Raw genomic sequence first — 15,849 nt, forward strand, 5'->3', positions numbered from 1 at the left:
TCAGAATGAGAGTGCAAACTGCTAATAAAAACATCACAATGATCCACAAGTAAGCCACACCACTCCAGTTTATCAATTAATATCTTGTGAAGTGAAAGACGCGTGTTTGTAAGAAACAAATCCATAATTAAGGCATATCAACTTTAAACTGTCACTTCTGACCAGAGTCTATAATTCATAATAACCCTTCCTTCTGAGAAAAAGTCAATTCACTGTTATTTTCTCAAATCAAAATCCACCAACATAGTTGTTTAGAACTGTTTTGGACTGTTTTTGCTTATAAAATGTGTTTGATCTGTGCAGATCTCTCCTGATTCAGACTAGATTAATTTTCCATTCAAGAAAGCAATATTATGGACAAAGGACTCATATTTTGTCCAGAAGCAACGGTTTGGAGTTAAAATGTAGGATTTGTTTATTTAAAATGTACAGCTTTTTACTTTACAAGACATTGCTTGTGGATTACTGTTATGTTTTTATCAGCTGTTTGGACTCCTATTCTGACGGCACCCATTCACTTCAGTGGATCCATTGGTGGGAAAGTGATGTCATGCTACATTTCTCCAAATCTTTTCCAATGAAGAAACTCAATTACAGTACATCTTGGATGAGTACATTTTCAGCAATTTTTTTGGTGAACTATTCCTTTAAGGTATCATTCTCAAACAGCAAAGAACAAGTTACATTAATAAAGTTTATATTTAGTGATTAAGTGTTAGGAATTCATTTAAATCCATATGCAGAAGCATGAGAAATAATACTGCTAACGTTTGCCTTAACAAGCAAAACTAATATAAGAAACAGTTTATTTACTTAGTTTCTAAAGGTACAGTAAGGTTTTTCTGGATTTGTTACAGCTGCCAACACTTGATACAAATAACTAGAATGCTTCATTTGTTTGGCAGTTTTGCCACCCTGAGACCCCCAGCAAACACCATTCAGTGAAACCTGATCTGGGATTTCAGTCCATTTAAAGAAATACAGAAATGCTTTATTTGACTCACATGCATCATTTGTCTCAAGCTGCATATGAGCATTTGTGTCATTAGGACCGTGAAGCCTTCAGAGTGTTTATTGTGGTGTCAAACACTGTAAATACTGTTATTTCTGGCTCCCACAGAATGAAATGAAGTATATGACTGTGCATATGGTTTACAGTAACACCAAACATATGACCTCTACACAGTATTGTGTATTAAGTATGAGATCCATCCTACTAAAATACAAACATACCAAAGAAAAAAAATCTTAAAAAGTTACAGTTTACATGTTTTGTGCAATAAAATATTTGGAAACCTAAACATGAACCCAATGAACCACCTGGCACCAATAAGAAATAACAAGAATACCATAGTATTACCACGTCTTTTGTTCCATTATAGTACCTGTTATATATATATACATATACATATATATATGAATCAAGTTTGACACACACACACACACACACTAATTGGATAAGTTTCTGTTCTTATGCGGTTTTGAATGCTGATCCTGGCGCTTGGAGCCGGTCACTCGAGTTTGTGGGCTGCTTATGGTGTTAAAATAAAGACGATTTTGCTCAATCCTGGCTAATGAGCTGAAAACCACAGTCAGGAGAAATGTGTCAAGTGTGTGTTTGGAGGACGTTCATTCATCCATTTCCAGGAAAATCTGAGGCTTAAGAATTTGAGACTCAATGTTCGGAGGTTGAGCCGTTTAAATGATCAGACACTAAAATTCAGTTATATACTGAATATACAGAACAAACACAAACAAACACAGCTGTCAAGTGTTCTCTTAATAGCTTCAATATCTTCCCCTGAATTACATCTAAAAAGGAACAAATATGATGCTTGTACTTGATAGAACATCTACATGAATTAAAACTGTGTCTCCTTTGCTCTAAGAAGTTTGCCCTTTTTAAAATTGGGAAGACTTGAGTTGCTTCTAGTTAATAGTTTCCAGTAAAATAAGAATTTTCTCTATGTAAACACTCCTTTGTTACTGGTGTGATCATGACATTAAGTTAAACTTTATACAAACATGGTCAGCAAGTGACCAAAACTAAAAAAACATTTAAGACTATAAGGTTTATGCTTTGCATATTGTTTACTTAATTGTAAGAGCCTTACTGTAAATACAATCTTTGCATATTTTTCTTCTAAATTCTCTGTAATAAATTATAAAACATTGTGTTTGTATTGAAACTGAAACATCTCTCTGCTTCAGTCTGTACTGATCTGAGAGGAACAGTGCCACCTAGTGATGATTCATTCTCTCACACAACTATACAGATGTGCTATTGAAAGGCCACTGAGCTATGAGCTCAATATATCTGCAACATCAATATATTAACATATTTGTATAAAACGTTGCTTTAAAACAGAAAATGAGGAATGAAAAACAATACAGAAGCTCACTTTCTCAAATCACACACACATACAAATTACAGTTATAAAGTGTGTTAAGTTGGTTCCAAAAAGGCACAAGTGTCAGTTCAAGTGGTTTGATATAATCAAGTTATATTTGTACTCCTTGGCAAGTGCTCATTGGCGAAGCTGGTTTTGTAGAAATGTTTGGACAGCGTGTTTGAATGGCAATTTAGAAAAGTGTTTAAAGTCTTTGGCGAGAAGAATTGATCCTGAAAAGCTCCTTTGGGTTTTGTGATATGGCAGTTCAAGAATAAATGTTCCCTCAGTATGTATAAAAAATAAAAGCTAGAAAGTGTGACTTTTTTTTCTCCCCAAGTACATCCCCTACATCTTCACACTGACCTCCAACCTCAATACAGCAAGAACCATTTCCTCCAGAGGTGAAAAGGTAGTTGATTGGTCGACGTTGCCTGATTATTGTTTTTAGATATCAGAGTCTGGACACTCTTCCTCGGTGCTGAGGAAGGGCGGACTTGTGTCGGTGGTGCCGTATGTATGGTGAATGCTGCATTCATCAGATTCAGATGATGCATCTGGGTTCAAAACTTTGGGAAGATACACCTAAAAAGAGAGAGAGATCCTGGTCATCTCAAAATCTATCGGCATTTAAAAAAAAAAAGAAGTGTGTAATGTATAAATGTGAAACTTGCCGATACATTTGAGCTCTGTGAACCTTTATCTGCGTCTTTATCTTCCTCCTTAACCTGAATTACAGACAATTACATTTATGCATTTAGCAGATGCTTTTATCCAAAGTTTCTTAAAATAGAGGACCAAAAGCAATATTTCACAGAGCCAACAATATTTGAAACACAATGCCAGGTTTATTTATTCAATTAGGTTTAGATTACAACAATGCACTGTAAATTTAGCTAAAACTTTGACATAGAACAAAGCTGCTTACGTTGTAGTTGTGCGGGCTGAGGTATTTGAAGTGTCCAAAGAAGGTGTAACTTAAACAGATAAAGATGGTCACACAGAGAACCACTAAAGTGAACAGTGACGTAGCTGCCTTGAAGCCTGTGGAGACACAAAATCAATAAATCTCCACTATATGACTCACATATATGAATACAACTGTCTGAGAAACACTGGTTTAATGAAGCCAGTTAGTGGACGTTACCTGTTCGGAGCACAGAGAAGAAATAAAGCCACATCAGGCATATGATTGGTGCAGCCAGCGCTTGATTGACAGCTCCCAGGTGAACCTGCCGATCGAGGCGGGCGGGCAGGTACGCGAAGTACAGGTTGTGTTTGTCCACCAGGTGTTTCAGCAGCAGGTACAGCAAACCTACACACACAGCCTGTGTGTTAATGTGATGTTATATTCACTAATAGTGTGTGCAAGACCTTGAGGAAAGAAATCAGACCGAAGGGAACGATGACAGGACAGGTGATGCTGTACGCCATAATGACCGTGAACACACACAGAGTCCATCCGTACATCGCTCCGTACTGAAACTCATACGCCTGATTCTATACACAGAGAAACAAAGAACCAGAGATTACAAGTGTATCAGGAACACATCTCAGGTGTCTATACAGCATGATGTCAAAGCTTAATTCAAATGAAAGTATAATAAAGTATAATGTTAAAATGTACGTTTAAATTCTTTTTTATTCCACATTGGTTAACGCATAGCAAGTTCTGAAGCAAAATTCCAAATTCTTTTTAAAAGCTCAAAAGCCACAGACGGACCTGTTTAACATATTTCCTCTCAGCAGCCGAACCTGCGAGTGCCAGACGCACAATGTAGAGCAGTAATCCTGGCAACCGCAGCAGCTCCATGCCAGAGCCCACCAGAGCCGCCGCGATGACGTAATTTACAAAGAACGCCCCCTGATCAGGTAAAAACACACACCTGAGACACAGAGAAGAGAAGATGGAGAGTCACTGGTCACAAAATCATTCGGAATAAACCATTCTGATTTGAGCAAATAAATCACCAGGGAAAATAAATAAGATACTCACTCAAACCTCAGCTTCCCCGCTGAATGCGTATCAAACAACTGGCGGAAAAACACGTCTAGACTGAGAGGAAAAAGAGCACATCTGTATCTGTACACATGCTTAGTTCGGGAACATTTTAGTTCATCATTCTTTTAATTATGTGATTGTAGGGCTGCATTTTTTGGTAAAACAAATTTGTGATTATATATCTATATAATAATAATAGTAAAAATAATAATAATAATAATAATAATAATAATAATAATAACATGTTAAAACAAAATAATAAAGACTACTATTGTTATATTAAATAATAAAATGGTTTATAAATATATAAAAAAAGTATATATAATAATAATTATAATAATATGTATAATAATAAAATTAAAACAAAATAAAAAAACACAACATACTACTAATGTAAAAATGTACTGTAAAACTAAAATTTGTATCTAATAATAACAATTATAATAATAAAAACATTGAAAAATCAATAATAAATGCTACTTTTGTAATATTTTAAGGTGAAATAAAAAAACAGCATCTACTCATCATCATCAGCTCATACCTGGTGAGGCCCAGTGAGGGCAAAATCAACACCATGAAGATCAGGAAGATGTAGAGCTTGTACATCATGCTCATATTTTCGCTGGACCTTCACACACACAGATAGAGGAGTATTATTAATGGGCTTTTGGGTTTGTGTGTGAGTGTGTGTATATTTGAGTTTGATGGTCTACCTGGTCCAGTGGGCCTCCCCCAGTGTAGAGTAATATACTATGGTGGGCAACAGGGCTGAGAAGGTCCACAGCAGAATAGTGGGGAAGAACTGACTGATAACAGCACTCTGCAAACACAACACACTGTCTTCACACCACTGCACTTCATGAGCTCAATTCCTTACACATGTTCAGTCACATACGTTCAGATAGTAAATGGGCTTGGTGACATTAAATTTGTCCATGGTGGTGATGATGATGGAGGGCGTTGTGAGGAAGAAGAGGAGGAGAAAGAGGGCTACATTTAGCAGCGTAAAGCGTAGCCACCAACGCCACCATTTTATTGACAAATTCTCCCTGAAAAAGATGAAGAGAAGGTGAGAGGTTGATTGCTATATTCTTCTCTATAAATTAAAGAACATTGTAATATAATAAATCCCATAAAAAAAAATATATATTTGTACATACCAGTAGATATTGTATGGGTGAGGAGCATAATTCACTTCCCATTTGTTCACCCTAAGTTCTGTGCTCTTAGAGGACGGCTGAGGCTCTCGGCCACACCCACACCTGATTCCCCCACCCATTACTTCTCCGGCCACGCCCCTTGCCCCGCCTCCACACTTCAGAGCATTGAAATCCTTCAGAATACTGTGAGGAAAGAAAAGCAACACCAAATGCAATGATCAGGTTCCAGAAATAATAATTCTCTTCATTTAATTTTAACAGTAACAGCAACTAACTAAAACTAAAAAATCCAGACTACGAAGCAGTTTTCCTTTGACTTATCACAACAGATTTCACATTAGATTCTAGTAAAAACAAAGTGGCTAATAAGCCAGTGTAATTCTGCATAATGTTTATACATAGGCAGTTGAGTCTGAGCGTGAATCACTTACTAACTGGCCATGTACTCATTTTGCAGAGAGACAAATGCCATGCCCAGAGGATGCAGTTCTACACTATCCTTCAGTTTATCTTCTTCCTCACGCAGAGCAGCCACCTGTGAGCTGTAGAACTCTATAGCATCAACCTACAAATAAACACACATTTTATTTATACACCCAGAGCTTGAAAGTCAAAGGCCATTGCTGATGGGGGCAGTACTGACCTCTTCACAGCCCTTACAGCGGCGGCAGCAGCAGCACAGGTGGCTGCATGGGCGCGGGTTGATGAGCTCACGACGTCCATGGCGCTGGAAAATCTTAGTGTAGTGCTGCAGATTTTTTTCTGCCCGTTTTCTGTTACAAAATATTACAATAAAAATAACATATGATGATGACGACATTATGATTTTTTTTATTTTTATTTTTTATTAAAAATGTTATTAACTGAAATATTCAAACTATTTAGTTTAGCTTGATGCACTGTCCTAAAATAGCTAAGACGGAATCTTAAAAAGTACTGAATACTAAACATATTTTAAAGAAATGACAATAAAAAATGACAAAAACACATGACAGAATTATTAAAACTCCAAATATAAATAATGACTGTAATAGTATTTCAATAGTACTGGCTCATATAGGTATCTATAAGATCTATGGACAACAAGTCAAACTGGCTTTCTTACCGGTTTCTGTTTATATCAATCAGTTTGGCAACATCATAACACAAGTTAACATCAGTCACTTGACAGTTAGGGTACGCCTCCCTGCAAACAGATATACAGTCAAAACTTTAAAACCTTTAAAGTAAAATATGTCATTTGTGTATTAGAGGCAGAAAAACAGAAATGCAAAAATAATAATCTCCAATCTATCTTCCTTTGCTCATAAAAACAAGAAGTCCAGGAAATAAAATAAATAATGGCTATTATTTCAGTATAATCTTTATCTGTAATGTTAATCAATTCCTGTGAATGACACGTAAATAAATGTTGCCCGATAAGTCTTTGAGATCCCACTGTCCCACCCACAAACTGAAAGCTGAGCTCATGCCCTGCATGCTGAATGGAACAAATAACATGGAGATGGGAAGGAAAAGACGTCTGGATGAATGGCTAAAAATAAAGTGAACAGTATGAAGTCTTGGAAAATCATTCCCACTTACATGAAGTGAGTTTTTATGCTCTCAATACTGGCAGCAGTGGGTACAGACCTCACAAACAGGGTGTTTCTGGCCTATGGAAAAATAAACCAGGGTCAGACTGAGACCATGTATGTGTGTGTGAAAGAGAAATGGTAGGACGGCTTACTATGTCTCTCTTGGTTCCCTTCATTTTAGAGGTGTGTCGTCTCAGCAGGGCCACCGTGATCATAAGATACAGAACTGCAAATACTGTGTGCAGCCAAAGCAGCGTATCACTGCAAAGAGATCATTTAAAATACAGTTCAAATAGACCCACACTGATGCATTCAGACATCTGTGCATAGATACATACCCTTGCTTAAGATTCCCTATGGTTGTTCTCCCGAAACTGTAGGGATCATTGCCTGGAACACAGAAATGACTGAGACTTTTTCCCATCAGCAGAAACTGAAGTCTAAGAAAAGAAACTTGATAGCATTTCATAAGGTGACATCATGTGAGGTTAGAAACCACTACCGCCCTCCCAAAAACTAGGCATCATAGGCTTAAACACAATGACTCTTACAAGCAACATTTAGCTATGTAAAAAGATTATTTTATCCAAAATAAATTATATTAAAAATTATATTATAACTACTTTAAACAATTACAAAAAATTCAAAAGTGAAGATGAAACTCTTCCATTCAAGAGTTTGGGATCAGTAAGATTTGTAATTTTTATTCTTATAGCTGGCACAGTTCTTAAATTTTTCTCTGTCAGTGTCTCTGGTATTAGTCAAGTATCTGCTTTAGAGAAACAGGAAATGGTTTATAACCAAGCTACTGTTTGAAGGATTCTTGAGATCGCGTTAAATTTTCCAGTGTACGTGTGTGTATGTGTGTTAGATACCCAGCAGGTTGCCAGATAGATTGACCGGCAGGATGATGGTGATGGACAGCACACAGATGATCAAGAGCATGATGACTAGGTGCTTCTGAAATGACAGATAATGTACTGCATCCACCCCACATTTCTCCTGGATCGTAGTCTCACTGCACACACACACACACACACACACACACACACACACTGGTTTCACATCAGTTTATATTAGGACTTTCCCTTGCAAATTCCCCTTTTTGAAAAAAGTAACAATAACAACTGGTAAAATCTGTCCAGTTGTAAACATGTAGCACCAAAACAGCACTTACTCCATATTGACAATAAAGTTGATCCAGGAGCAGCACCCCTACAGGAAATGAGGAAGATGTCAATGATGTCATGAATGATCTCATAATGAGGATGACGATGAGATCAGAATTAACCTTCTCATATTCGGGCTCCTCGACGGACATGGATGACGTCATTCTGTTGTAACGCCGTTTAGTAGCATGTCCGAACCTGCATCAACAAAAGACAGAGCTCTTCATCTCTCCATCCTCACCAGTTTCAGCTTCTCTATTTAAAATGATTTCTTGAAAACTTAAAATATGGTAAAAAATATACAAATACTACAACAACAAAAAACAATCATTATACATAAATATAAAAAACATATACTTTTTTTATAAATAATAATTTGTCTAGTTTAACGCTGCAATTTTATGCCTTACTAAAAAAAAAAAAAAAATTATAACACTTAATGTTTCCATAGTGACTACTATGGTTTTCATCTCACATACCGTTCAGTCTCTGCGACAAGAGCGAGTCTCCCATGATCCCACAGTCTCCTTCTGATCACAGTGAAGACTATTAGCAGCAACTGTGGGAAGATACACAGCACCATACCAACCAATCAGATCGTACAACTCGAGCAGTTCCAGCCAATCGGATCCTAACTAACTTCCAAACTTACCACGAAGAGTATGAAGTCGATCAGCAGAACGATGGGCACTCCTCCGAAATTCACCCCCTTCAGCACGGTGCTCTGTGTGGCACTGAAACAGCTGCTGTTGTCCACAGGGGTTGTGCCATTATTCACCGACACGGAGAGGCGCTCCCACCACGTGGAGGCCATCTGGAGGTCAAACAGGTACAAATTGCACAATTTTATTTTTGCTGCTCCTGAAAAGATCTGTTTTGGTGACACACATGTCATTAGCATCCCAGATGACTATTGATTTTTTTGTTTGTTCATCTTTATTTATCCATGGAAATCAATTAAGAATTATTTTCTTATTTACAATGATGGCCTTTCAGGAAAAGAACACGATCCTGCACATGCATACACACAAAATAAAATAAAATAAAGAAAACAAATAAAATAACAATAAAATGAAATAAAAAATAAAATAAAACAATAAAAACACAACAAAATTAAATAAATTATATTAAAAATTTAGTAAATACAGCTAAAACAATTACAGTAGTTGTTCAAAGCACTCATTACCAATGAAAAAAGATTAAGGATGATAACAGATCAATTTCCAGCAATTTCTCTAAACTATTTATAGGCCTAGTGTGACGATGTTACAGGTTGGTATTAAAAATATGTTTGAGATTAGCTGGTGTTAGTTCTCAAAAACTATCTGGTGTTGGCCATATTTGATTCAAAGCATGAATCTAAAGCATTGTGAATTGCATGTCAGTGTAAGGATGTGAAATGTCACATGCACTTCAGTTCAAAAACAAGAGGAAGTCTTATAACGTTATTGCATGCAAACGAAACACAATTACACAATAGTATAGATCACATGTTGCATCAGCACAAAAAAAGTTTTGGGGATTTATGATTATGATAGTGCCTTAAAATGCTTTTTGCTTAAGATCCTAGATGATAGATTACTGGTGACTGTATTGATGTTAAATGTTTGAACATTATGCTTACATTAGATATAATCCATGCTAATATTAAATGCTCTAAGAATGTGATATTAAAGTAAGGATAAAAATATAGCCACTAGATCACAAAGTCATAATCTTTTCCGCTCCTCCCACTGTGCCTTTAAGGGGTTGGGTCTCCCATAGATCCTCTATTACTTTCAGATGACTTTTTTTTTTTTGGGGTCAGGTTACTCGTGACATCTTTCTTACTTTGTCTTTTGATGCATTGCAAAATATCAATAAATAAATAAAATCAAGACATATTTACATGAGAAGAAAAAAATTAAAAGAAAAAAAAAGAAAAGACAAAAACATCTGTCAGTGGGCTAAAAAAATTATTCACATTACCTTTGAATTGTTTTTTTTTCTTTCCCCAATGGTAGATATTTTCTAATTTTAATCATAAACTTAATTATGATACATTTAAAGGGTTAGTTCACCCAAATAGCAAAATTATGTCATTAATAACTTACCCTCATGTTGTTCCAAACCCGTAAGACCTCCGTTCATCTTTGGAACACAGTTTAAGATATTTTAGATTTAGTCCGAGAGCTCTCAGTCCCTCCATTGAAACTGTGTGTACGGTCTACTGTCCAGAAAGGTAAGAAAAACATAATCAAAGTAGTCCATGTGACATCAGAGGGTCAGTTAGAATTTTTTGAAGCATCGAAAATAAATTTTGGTCCAAAAATAGCAAAAACTATGACTTTATTCAGCATTGTCTTCTCTTCCGTGTCTGTTGTGAGAGAGTTCAAAACAAAGCAGTTTGTGATATCTGATTTGCGAACTAATCACTCGATGTAACCAGATCTTTTTGAACCAGTCCACCAAATCAAACTGAATCGTTTTAAATGGCTCACATCTCCAATATGCATTAATCCACAAATAACTTAAGCTGTTAACTTTTTTTTTATGTGGCTGACACTCCCTCTGAGTTCAAACAAACCAATATCCCTGAGTAATTCATGCACTCAAACAGTACACTGACTGAACTGCTGTGAAGAGAGAACTGAAGATGAACACCGAGTCGAGCGAGATAATGACTCGCTCACGGTTGAATCGAATGATTCGTTCGCGAACCGGATTTCACAAACTGCTTTGTTTTGAACTCTCTCTCACAACAGACCGGAAAACAAGACAATGCTGAATAAAGTCATAGTTTTTGCTATTTTGGACCAAAATAGATGCTTCAAAAAATTCGAACTGACCCTCTGATGTCACATGGACTAGTTTGAAGATGTTTTTCTTACCTTTCTGGACATGGACAGTATACTGTGCTCTCGGACTAAATCTAAAATATCTTAAACTGTGTTCCAAAGATAAACGGAGGTTCCACGGGTTTGGGTGAACTATCCCTTAAACAGAAAATGAGACATATCTTAAGAAAATGTGTTTCTCAGTTAAATTAATATTGATTTAAGAATGTTTAGATACTAGGAATGAAAAATGCAATAAAATTAAGTTTTAAAAAATCATGTTTTGTGTATCGTTGCTGCCCTATGAACTCCCACAGTATGTGTCATGAAAAACATTCAAGACACTCAGTGTCTTGGTTTGCAATAAGTCTGAACAGACTGTGAAATCAAATATTTGTAAGTGCAGAACATATTTCAGCACAGATTTTATTAAGAAACATCTCAGTAATTTCACTGAAAAATGATGCGTGACAAAAACACTTTCGCTTTCGAAGTTGTCATGTTGTCTTGTCATGATGCATTAGATGACTTACACGATACTCTCCTGTCTGTTCTGTTATCAACATTTGCATGACTGAAAACAACTTCTTCATTATGTCGAAACATATCGTTGCCAAACTGACAGACCAGAACTGGCACAACTGTCGACGGTTGAGAATAAAGCCAAAAACGGGTAGCTAAACGGTTAACAAGCAACTAAACTAAATGTCGTTAGACTCATGAGTATAACCATGAACACACAACTAAACAAACACTAAACTGACAAATACTTCGACACGCTGCCAGTGACGTCATGGCGCTTCTACATAACAGCTGGACAAACTTACGAGTTGTTATGAGCCGAAACTTTGAGTGTTGCTTTCTCGCGATTCATAAATAAAACATGTTATGAAACAAAAACATACCTCGGTGGAATTTTTCCGCGTCTGGACTGTGCAGAACCTGTCGAGCTGTCAGCTGAGAGTAAACTAAGTTAAGTTTACACTGACTCACATCCGCACATCCGCACATGCGCAGATACACCGATCTCCGCCCAACCTACCAATACACACAACTTTTTTAATATCGTTGTATATAACAGATATAATAAAATGCCCGACATTAATTCGGGAATACAGTAAATAATAAGAATCAATTATTTGAAATCAAGAAAATTAAGAAAAAATAAACCAATGTAGCTATAAACAACAACAACAAAAAATTATTTCTCAAGCATAATGACTAGGCTGTATACTGGCCATTGCATTCTCTAATATGTTGTTTATTCAGTCAATTAAATTTTCCAAACAACCATGGCGTTGAAAACAGAACAGAGTGGAATTACAAAACGTTAAAAAGTAATATATAGGCCCATAGCTAAGAAGATAAATAGGCTATAGCCTAATCATATTTCGAAGTGAACTAAATAAATAAAAAAGTGGAGTCTGTTATACAATAAAATACTAGTTTCAGGTTTTCAACGTCTAAAGTTCACATTTATGTCAGTATATGACTTGCTATCTTTGTAGCCTAATTATTTAATAATTTACTAGCAATTTCTGAATATTTTCTGAAAATTATTTGTACCTCAAATTATTTTTGCTACACTGTTAAAAATAATGTCTTTTTAAAATGTATATTAGGCTAGAGTATGTTTTTACGGATTTGCTTGTGTTTTGTGTTTGTTTGATAGCTTTGTATCAATGTGTGCATTTATTTGTAATAATTTATGAAGATTCTGAGTTAAACATTACCCTGTCATCTATTAAGTTGTAAAAAGATTATTAGAATATGTTTACAAGAAAACTCAGCCTACTCTAATCCAACGTAGCCTATCTGTGTAATTATGAAATTTAGCAATTACAGTAAATTATTTTTAGTGTATAAAGGTGGCATAGGCTAAACAATGAATTTGTGCGAAGCAACATTCAATAAGCTATGCAACGCAAGCTAAATGTATTATTTATCCAACCATGTTATTAGATTGCTTTAATATGTCGAAAATATGCAAAAAATGTCCAAACAGCGTCTGATTTAATTGGTGCATCCTCACTTTTGTTTTAAATAGATTAGCTCGGCCCTGCAGGGGAGAAGAGCGAGATGAAGAGAGTCTCTGAGCCTCTACAGTGAATCCCATGTGATTGACAGGGCGGATATATCCGTGCAATATCCTCCCGCTCACGTTCTCATTGGCCTCTCCGTGGCTCCATCTGACGCGCGCATTAACCCCCGCCGCGGCTGGAGAAGGGCGACGGGGTCCTAATCAGCGGCTGATTGCGGCACGGCGCCAGGGGAGAGAGCAGCGGTGATTGGGGGTATGGAGGCTTTGATTGTTTTCAGTCAGTCTGACAGCTGAGGAATACTGTCTCTAATCAGCGTAGTCAGTCAAGACACTGGCATGATTAGCAAATGAACAGTCGAGCACACGAGCGCGCACAGCCTTGTTTAGATGATGCGCGTGTTTGGGCTACTGTAAACACGAGAAATAGAGCTTGGAGCATTAATCTGACTTACTCCTGTCTGTGCTGTGTGCGTTACAATTACTACTCAGGCTGGAGATTATTCTAGAGAAAGATGTATTAAACACTGGTTGAATTATAATAGAGCGGTAACCATTGGCCAGTTTCGTGCAGCGTTTACAACTCTTCAATGAACGTTTCTGCATTCACCCCCCCCCCCCCTGTTTGTTTGTTTGTGTGTGTGTGTGTGTGTGTTTTGCCTAAAAAAAAAAAATAGAGCGATAAAAAAACTAAATGAAATGCATAAATAAATAAATTGATTTATTTTTTCCAAATTATGTATTTATTTATTTTTTATTTGTTTTTGTAAAATGGTTGCATATTATTTATAGGTAACATAAGGTTTTATATAGTTACAATAATTAAAATAAACCTTGACTGAAATTATACATACATATATTTAAAATTTTTAATTATATAATTTATTCATTATTAAGTAAAATTCCAAAACATTATCAAGTTTCTATCGTTACATTTGAGAAAAAAAAAACGAGGAAAGGAAGTCATACGGGTTTGGATGACATGAGTAAATGATGATTTTTTTTTTTATATAAAAATAATAATAAATAATAATAATAAATTGTCATCATTTACTCATGTCATTCCAAACCCGTATGACTTCCTTTCCTCGTTTTTTTTTTTTTTTTTTTTTTGTGTGTAACGATAGAAACTTGATAATGGTAATAAATATCACCCAAAAATAAAAATTGTCATCTTTTTTTATGGAATTTTCATTATATATTCGAAAATATCTCCTTTTGTGCTCTGCAGGATGTTTTTCAGATTTGGAATAACATGAGGGTGAGTAAATAATGACAGAAAGTTTCTTTCTGGGTGAACTCCCAGTAGGAAAACATTGCATAACAACTAAATTTTGCATAATCAAATAATTATGCCTAGTTTATGCATGCAATAATCTAAGTTGTGTGGTGCCTACTTGTACAGCTCTAATTTTCACTGGTTATGCTGTAGTATTACTTTATAAAAACTAAATTGATTTGATGTTTTAAAAAAAAAATTCATGCACACAATGACTCCATGATCTCAAACTGTAATCACATCAATCGTCTGTCAGCGTTGAGCCGCTGAGTCACTCCAACCAAAGACACAATGTCACAATACCAGACACAGACACATTACAAACCAGTCAAAACAACCATGGCTTGTGTTTAAAACCTGCTATTTGCATTGCATTTAAGCAATCTGATTAGTTGAATTCCAAGTACATATTGAATGTAAGAACAGGTCAGTTATGATTGCAAAAAGGGAAGAAGGAAGGTCAATTCTGAGAGTTTTCTCTTACCTATTTAACAAGAATATTTTGCACGACTATAAAGTAGCACATCAGTGTTGCATAACAGTTGAATAATCGTTAGGAGCTGCTATGATTGCACTGCATTAATAAGAACACAAGTGATTTAACTAATGTTATGTAGGCCTTTTTGTACCATCATGGTCAATGTGTACCTTAAAAATCGCTTTGTATAAAAGCATCTGCCAGTTTAATAAATAGTAAATGTATTTATTGCATAATGCTAATTTATTAAGGTAAATTTGGACACTCTGGAATGGGGGAAAGTAAACGAACCAGTTATAAATATTTATTTGCATAATGCAGCCTAATGGAGTAAATGACATTAAAACAAATACACATACATACATACATACATGTATGAATAAATGAATAATACATGCTTCCTAATCGATTTTCCAAATGTTTAAAAAGCTTTACAAGGAGAACAACGGTTTAAAAGTAATAAGGAAAAATCGCAACGAATTGATTTCTATGATTTGGGGGTCATTGTTTGCTGTGGAAATGACACTATTACTATTATTTACCACTAGAGGGCGGCGCTGCATTTGTGTTTTCAGCCCCTAGCATATAAAAGTATGAGAAGATCTCGATGTTTATAATATCTCGATAGATAATGTTGCAGGCATTCTCCTCATATCGTTTTTTTTTTTTTTTTTTGCCATTTAATAATTCTTATTATCATTACCTTGTTGAAAAAAAAGCATATGCTGGTTAGGTATGTTTTGAACCTTTATACTGTCTATGGTTTTAAAGCATGGCTGCTGAGCACGTGACCAGCTTAAACCAGCTCATAACCAGCAGCCATGCTTCAAAACATACCTATTTTTCAACAAGGTAGACCTAACAGTCTGCGTAAACTATAGCTACAGTATTAATTAATCTCTATTATCGCAACAAAAATCTATGTATTCACAGTTTATTA

General features: G+C 35.7%; 1 protein-coding gene across 3 annotated transcripts in view; it reads right to left on the bottom strand.

Annotated features, from left to right (window-relative positions):
- Positions 1-788: 788 nt before the first annotated feature.
- Positions 789-15,849, bottom strand: part of LOC113058335 (CSC1-like protein 1) — a 37,633-nt gene continuing 22,572 nt past the window's right edge. The window contains exons 1-23 of one of the 3 annotated variants that reach the window (XM_026226128.1): positions 12,020-12,164; positions 8,951-9,112; positions 8,778-8,857; positions 8,421-8,496; positions 8,307-8,344; positions 8,005-8,147; positions 7,468-7,519; positions 7,282-7,390; positions 7,137-7,207; positions 6,658-6,738; positions 6,196-6,325; positions 5,984-6,117; positions 5,553-5,735; positions 5,288-5,441; positions 5,106-5,212; positions 4,934-5,020; positions 4,387-4,446; positions 4,114-4,276; positions 3,785-3,890; positions 3,538-3,705; positions 3,319-3,434; positions 3,065-3,118; positions 2,838-2,975 (exon numbers count right to left, since the gene is read on the bottom strand). In XM_026226128.1, the coding sequence (XP_026081913.1) occupies positions 2,838-2,975; positions 3,065-3,118; positions 3,319-3,434; positions 3,538-3,705; positions 3,785-3,890; positions 4,114-4,276; positions 4,387-4,446; positions 4,934-5,020; positions 5,106-5,212; positions 5,288-5,441; positions 5,553-5,735; positions 5,984-6,117; positions 6,196-6,325; positions 6,658-6,738; positions 7,137-7,207; positions 7,282-7,390; positions 7,468-7,519; positions 8,005-8,147; positions 8,307-8,344; positions 8,421-8,496; positions 8,778-8,857; positions 8,951-9,112 (2,412 nt within the window). In that variant the 5' untranslated portion in view covers positions 12,020-12,164. Of the gene's footprint in view, positions 2,976-3,064; positions 3,119-3,318; positions 3,435-3,537; positions 3,706-3,784; positions 3,891-4,113; positions 4,277-4,386; positions 4,447-4,933; positions 5,021-5,105; positions 5,213-5,287; positions 5,442-5,552; positions 5,736-5,983; positions 6,118-6,195; positions 6,326-6,657; positions 6,739-7,136; positions 7,208-7,281; positions 7,391-7,467; positions 7,520-8,004; positions 8,148-8,306; positions 8,345-8,420; positions 8,497-8,777; positions 8,858-8,950; positions 9,113-12,019; positions 12,165-15,849 lie in introns of those variants that run through there. The other 2 variants (XM_026226118.1, XM_026226138.1) reach the window with 2 other exon arrangements.

The sequence above is a fragment of the Carassius auratus genome, chromosome 4 (assembly GCF_003368295.1).
Source record: "Carassius auratus strain Wakin chromosome 4, ASM336829v1, whole genome shotgun sequence".
Classification (NCBI taxonomy): domain Eukaryota; kingdom Metazoa; phylum Chordata; class Actinopteri; order Cypriniformes; family Cyprinidae; genus Carassius; species Carassius auratus.